This window comes from Drosophila sulfurigaster, chromosome 3 (genome assembly GCF_023558435.1).
Source record: "Drosophila sulfurigaster albostrigata strain 15112-1811.04 chromosome 3, ASM2355843v2, whole genome shotgun sequence".
NCBI classification, from domain to species: Eukaryota; Metazoa; Arthropoda; class Insecta; order Diptera; family Drosophilidae; genus Drosophila; species Drosophila sulfurigaster.
In genome coordinates, this window is record NC_084883.1 from 17,743,792 (window position 1) to 17,750,588 (window position 6,797).

Below are 6,797 nucleotides of genomic sequence, written 5' to 3' on the forward strand. Positions count from 1 at the left end.
TCCTCGCTCCCCCAACCGCTATGCTGGTCAGGTGTTTGGGTCAACAGTTCAACGTACGGTCAAGTGAAATATCTATGTGTATGTGTATACCAAAAATAAAGACTCAAATTATTTATGTGTCTCTGTAAGAGTGTATGTGTGCGTGTGTTGGCACAATAAATTATTTTTAAATGCAGTCCTTGAGCCGAGTCCTCGTGGTGCACGGACAAAGAGTTGCACACTCTGCCACAGTCATGGGCCAAATGTGGCACAACTAAAATGGGAAACAGAGCAAAACAGAAACAATGAAATCTGTGTGAGAACCAAGGAAAACAAAAAACGAAAAACTTTTCAGCTTAGCATGCCATTAAAAAATGTGTAAACTTCCAATCAGCAAAAGCGAGAGAGAGAGCGTTGCAAAGAGAGAGCAAACGAAGAGTGCGCAAATGTGAGAGAAAAAGCTCAAAATAGAACGAGAGACAGAGAGAGAGAGAATGAGAATCGCAATCAGAGCACGTGTTGTGTGTTAAAATGTTGTGATGATGTGATGTGAAGAGAATAAGAAGCAGAATAGTACAAAGCGTAACGCTACAAAACAAAGCTCACATAGAAGGAAATTCCAACACAAAAAAAAAACAGAAAAAAAAATGAACTACGAGAGTGTGCTATAAAATGTGATACGGAATGGCAACATATGACAGCTGTCATGTTACAGTCCTTAGCAGGCAGGCAGTCAGGCAACTCCAGCACAATGTAAGTTGGGTTAGGTTGTGGAATTGTTGGATTAAATATGGTAGCAGGAAGGTTCAGAGCGAACGAAATGATGGGGGATTAGCAGATACAAAGGATTATAAAGTTGTCAATGAACAATCTGAATGCGGATAAGAAAAGCCTGTCGGCATCCACTTCATTCAAACTCGCTTTAGAAACTTTTGTAGGTGCATTGATGCAGGCCCAATAAGCAGCAGCCTTCGAGTAAAAGCAATTGCAATTATTGAAAACTCAGTCCAAGTTGTAAGATATTGCCTATATATATTGTATACATTATATGATATATATATCTTAGAAAAAAAAAATCAACAAAAATGGGAAAAAACAGAGCATAAAAGCAGATATTTGATTAAACAGTTCAAATGTTGTATATTCTAGTTTTATTTGTGTCATATAGTAAAGTGCAATAATATGTCCACAAACATTTTTAATGGTAACATATAGTCCAGTCCATGTTACGTTCAAATGCCGAAAAAAATAAGAATATTAGAAAAGTTAAATGAAAGCAGAAGTAAAGAAAAAAGGCAAAGAGAACTTACAATTTTCAGCTTGTGTTTTCAATCGATGAATAGATCGAAATCAGAAAGCATCAACAAAGGTCTACAAATTCTGTATTATTTAGATCAGCATTAAGCTTTAAATGTAATTTATATATATTTAATATATTTAATATTATTTGCACTTGTTATGAGAATTTTTAAATTTTAGATTCTAATATTATGAATATTATATGTATTATTTGAGAGATATTTTCGAGTACCAACATATGTCTTAAATTCATTAATCAGTATTAAATGCATTTAATTTTTCTATCCACATATTTGAATACATAAATATTCACTGCTGCTTTAGTTATGTGTGGTATTCCTATTGAGAAATCAATCTCTAATCACCTCAAGCAAAACTATTCGTGACACCAAAACAAATTCTTATTCACTTTTGCATGATACCAAGCAAAGAATTAAATTACAAATTACTTTACTTCCTGATATACGCCTGACAACAGTTGCCAAGTTGCTAGTCACAAGTATAGATTACGAAGCCCTCAGTTTTAAAGACAACAGTTGCTCAGAAGCTTAGCTGCTTGGGGCAGGTGGCAGGCAGACCCAGAAATGCGAGAAGATATTTTGTTTTGCATTTGAAACCCAAATCGAACGGGTTAAATGGCGCGTAAAATGCCAGCAAACTCAATGGGAGATGAAGTAGAAGGAGATGGAGATTTGTAAAGGCAAAGAAAACGGTTATGTGGAGGAATGGCGACATGCATTGCGTTGGGTCCCGTGGCGCGCTAAACTGGAGACACAATATAAACTCCACGCCACGCACATAAACCTGATCCGAAGCCTCGTCTGCAGATGCCACTGACATTGTCAGTGCACGACAGCGCACAGCAGGAGGAGCTGATGAACCCAGGAACGAAGGCACAATATTGCCACAGAGCTGCAGCACTGTGACCACAAAATGCATGTCAACCGCAGTGGCAAAGGGAAAGAGAGGGAGCCAGATAGAGAAAGAGAGAGTTGCAATAAAGCTGCAAACAGTCATAAAAAAGCAGCACAACAGCATATGAACAGACACACACACACAACAAATTAATATTTTATAACTTAATTAAAAACACAAAATAAAAAGGTCATATAAATATATGAAAATAAATAAATGGAACGTTCTGAGGTCAGTGGCAACTTAAAGTTGCCGTACCGCACATCGTTGCCAGGTTTATTATTCATACGCCGCGTGTGCCACGCAAACTGTAAAGCGTTGCGTCGCGTGAACTCTGCACAGTCAATTTAATTTTAATTTACACTTCATGCATAAAAAATAAAATGCACGCACAGCAGCAACAGCAACAACAACAGCAACAACAGAGACGCCAATTGATGAGCAAGGACGACAACGCAAAAAAAACTGATAGCTACGTTTACTTCATTGTGCGTGTGCACAATATTTATAAAAATTGTTTCCCCCACCGCCACCGCCCAATCTCCTGTCCAGACCAGGCCATTAAACACGGGACACCGCTGCGGTTGCCGCGATTGTTTGTACAAATGGGCAGCGGAAACGGGATACAAGTATTTTATAGGCTAAAGGCAAGCGGAAAGGGGGGGGGGCAGAGAAGCTTTTGTGTATTGTATTCAACAGCATCGGCGAGGATAAACTGACGACCACCAACTGGCTAAATAATCAACGGGTTGTCCTCTGCATCGATTAGCTTTACCAACATTTAAGCTACGGGAACTAGACCACCAATGTTTCATACCTTGAAGGTTGAATGCTTATTAAATTACATAAATTTTAAATAAATTTTATCATACAATTTATTCAAATTACTATTTTCTTTTCATTGCACACAAAATCTAAAAGTTTAACTGCATTGTAGAGATGAAAAGTATGAAAGCAATACAGAAAAATATGACTATTTTCTCTGCTTATTTTCTTCTTGGCACAGATACACAAAAGTGTATGAAATGAAAATTCAGCTGTTTGCAGAATTATACAAATCGATTGCGCTCGACTCGCAGATGGATTAAATCAAATTGCAAAACGTCAGAGAGACACTTGAAAGCAATTCACTTTCAGCTTTGGAGTGCGCTTCGATATTGAGTGCAATATTTGCAGTTAATCATGGCAATGGAAATGCATTTTAAATAGCCAAATAATTAACTGAACTGAGCTGACTGACTGACTGACTGGGCAAATTGATTGGAGGAGCGCCCCAAATACGGTATACGCTGGAGCAACATTGTTGGCTGACTTGGTGTCGGTTTCCTTCTGCCAGAGTGACCCCATCGTATCCATCAAATAGTTAGTTTGCCTCAAATGTCTGACATGTGAAGCCCTAAAATCCAAACAATGAAGACAACGCAAGCAAGCAACGAACGCAGCACACAGTACGTATACTTACTATATACACATACACACGCAAGCATGCAATGAAAACATTGAGATTGTTTTGTTATTGTTATTTCGGCAGTTGTTGTTGTCCTCGTTACATACCCTTTACCTATTATGTTGGCAGTCTTTTAAATATAAGATATTTTATAGTAATTTAAATTAGTTCAACGAAAGCACATATAGAAAATTTAACTATATAAATAGTTTTTACTTTTCTTAAAATTTATTACAGGATATCTCGTAGTCAAGCAACCACAAGTTCACCCAATCCGTTGTATAAAACACACAATGCAGCGGTATGACGCAGCCATGTACAAGTTTTGGGGCCATAAACAAACCCAAATCGTAGGCAAATAAACCTATGGCACAGCCCCAGCTGACAGGCAGTTAAACACACATCAAATTGACCATCACTTGACCTGATTGATGACTTCTTCAAACATCAACTGCACAAAAATATACGACGGCCGATTTCTCAACTCAGAAATCTGACGAAGTGATCCGATTTCACACAACATGTTGAAAGAACGTTGAAAACTTTTGCTGCAGAAAAACTCTGAGCTGCAGCTTAAAAAATGTTAGAAAAATTAGAAATCAAAGTAGTTATGCAATAGTTGTAAAAATTAAAACAGAATTCCATAAAACCCATTTTTAAATTCAAAATTTGCAGTATTTCATTAAGATATTTACAATGTTTGTGTGTGCAGCAGAGCATTTAATATCCAAGCCGAAGTAATGTGTTAATTAGAGTAATTCGTGTAATTGTTAACTAACAATCTACTAAGCACAGTTTCATAAATTTTTCATTGCGTAAGCGAAGCTCTGGTGTTGAGTGTCCCAAGTCAGCCTTTGCTGATGTCAAACTAGTTATTCCGGCTGAAATTTTCCATTTAACAAAGCTCTATCAGGAAGATAAACATGAGAAGAAAGTAAATCTTGGTGTTGGTGGTAAACGTGAAAATGAAATATTAATAATATATCTACAATAAGATAAAGCTTCCTAACTTTTCTGTTTAGCTTATCGCACCGAAGACAACAAGCCTCTTGTGTTGCCAATTGTTAAGAAATGCGAATTTGAGGTTGTCAATGACTTGACACTAAATCATGAGTATTTGCCCATGTCTGGTAATCCAGATTTTATAAAAGTTGCCACAGAATTGCTCTTGGGTTCAGATTGCAAGGCACTGCAAGAGAAACGCGTCAGTAACGATATAAATAAACTATTTACTATCACTTTAATATATTTTTATCTTCAGGTAGCTGCAGTACAAACGGTTTCGGGAACCAGCGCTTGTCGACTAGCTGCTGATTTTCTAGCTAAGCGTCTGAAGCGACGCACTGTCTTCTTTCCAGATCCGACTTGGGAAAATCATGGAGAAATCTTTAAGCATGCCGGTTTTAAGCAGTTCAAAAATTATGCCTATTGGCATAATAAAAGACGCCAAATTGATATGTCCAAACTCCTGGTGGATCTTGCTTCGGCAACGGAAGGATCTGTAGTTCTTCTCCATGGTTCGGCACACAATCCAACGGGAATGGATCTAACGAAGAAGGAATGGAAACAAGTCGCAGAAGTTATCAAGTTGAACAACTTGTTTCCACTAATTGATACCGCATATCAGGGATTTGCAACTGGAGATCCAGACCGAGATGCTTGGGCTATTCGATATTTTGCCAACGAAGGCATCGAGTTAATGGCAGCGCAATCGTTTTCTAAGAATATGGGTCTATATAGTATGTGTGATGATGTTTTATTTGTCGAATTCATTTTTAACATTTGCATACAATCAGATGAACGTGTTGGCAGTCTGGTCACGATTATAAAGGATCCCAAATTGGTGCCAGCCTTAATTTCAGAACAAATGCTTTTTGTGCGCCCAAATTACTCAAATCCACCTGCATTTGGCAGTCGAGTTGTTGCCAAGGTGTTGGGTGATAAGAAAAACAAAGAAGAATGGTAAATTTCTGTTAAAATATTATATTTCATTTCTTAATAGAAATACTCATTTAATGTAGGTTGAAGACGTTACGTGAGATGACAGATCGTGTTAAGACAATGCGAAAAGAGTTGCTTCAGAAACTGCAAAAGCTGAATACACCTGGACGATGGGATCATATCGTCAAGCAGCGTGGCATGTTCTCATTTACAGGTCTAAATGGTGAGTGTTTAATATTAAGCCTTAATATGCTATATATTTATGTACATTCATTGTTTCACGTAGAGCAACAAGTGGCGCGATTGATTAAGGAAAAACACATTTATTTGACGAGAACTGGACGCATTAATATCTGTGGTTTAAATACAAAAAATATTGATTATGTTGCTGAATCAATTTGTGAAATTGTTAAAGAGTCTGCAGAAAATGAATGTGATAAGCCTGACGAAGAGAAGGTAAAAGAAAAATGAGAAAGATGTAAGTAAAAACTGAAAGAATGCATCACGCGCAGCATATATTCAAATGTGTTAGTTTATCACAATCTATTGATAGTAATTTTCATTATAATAGTAATTTGTAATCACAGTTTCATCATTTAAGCAAAAAGAACTGTAATACAAACTAACCAAATGTGTGTTGAATACATGCAAGAAAATATAAAATAAGTAAATCATGTTATTAAGTCATGTCATCATGTAAAATAATTTATATAATAATATTTGTATCTATATTAAGATCGACTAAAACATTAAGAAACTAAGCTCTCATTTGGTCCCATTGTATGCTTCAAAAGCGTATACCGTAGCTCAAATTCATGACATTTTACTCTTAGAACAAAATGTAAAACATATCCCATAAATTACAACAAATCGTTTTATGCTAAAAGATAATAAGAACGTAACAAAATAGAAATCATAAATATAAGCAGGCCATTAATATGTGCTTGCAAACGCAAGCCAAAATAATTTCAATATTTGCCAACAAGCATTTTTTGGTAATGTTTCAATTAACTTGAGCAAAAATATTTATGAGCACAGTACTCACAATTTTCGAAAGGCATAAAAAGCGTTAGGCAAACAACAACGAACCAACGAACACACACACACAAAATAAAACACACACAAACTCTTATTCGTAGAGCGGTGTTCTTCTACAAAAAGCACTCTTTCGCACACTGGCTATCTCTGTCGCACACGCACACACACATGCTCGCCG

The 6,797-nt window shown here is 36.7% G+C and overlaps 1 protein-coding gene across 1 annotated transcript; it reads left to right on the top strand.

Moving 5' to 3' along the window:
* The first annotated feature begins 4,230 nt into the window (after window positions 1-4,230).
* LOC133843648 (aspartate aminotransferase, cytoplasmic-like) lies at window positions 4,231-6,342 on the top strand. Its single transcript, XM_062277287.1, has 7 exons — window positions 4,231-4,377; window positions 4,436-4,593; window positions 4,663-4,844; window positions 4,902-5,379; window positions 5,437-5,602; window positions 5,662-5,804; window positions 5,868-6,342. The coding sequence occupies exons 1-7, from the start codon at window positions 4,337-4,339 to the stop codon at window positions 6,050-6,052; spliced, it is 1,353 nt and encodes a 450-aa protein (XP_062133271.1). The 5' UTR covers window positions 4,231-4,336; the 3' UTR covers window positions 6,053-6,342.
* The last annotated feature ends 455 nt before the right edge of the window (window positions 6,343-6,797 follow it).

What these genes read in the sequence shown, in the direction of transcription:
- LOC133843648 (XM_062277287.1), top strand. Translation starts at nt 4,337, where the DNA reads ATGTTTGTGTGTGCAGCAGAGCATTTAATATCCAAGCCGAA. An exon ending in AGGCACTGCAAGAGAAACGC is followed by an intron (nt 4,845 to 4,901) that starts GTCAGTAACGAT and finishes TTTTATCTTCAG; the next exon opens with GTAGCTGCAGTACAAACGGT. An exon ending in CTCATTTACAGGTCTAAATG is followed by an intron (nt 5,805 to 5,867) that starts GTGAGTGTTTAA and finishes TGTTTCACGTAG; the next exon opens with AGCAACAAGTGGCGCGATTG.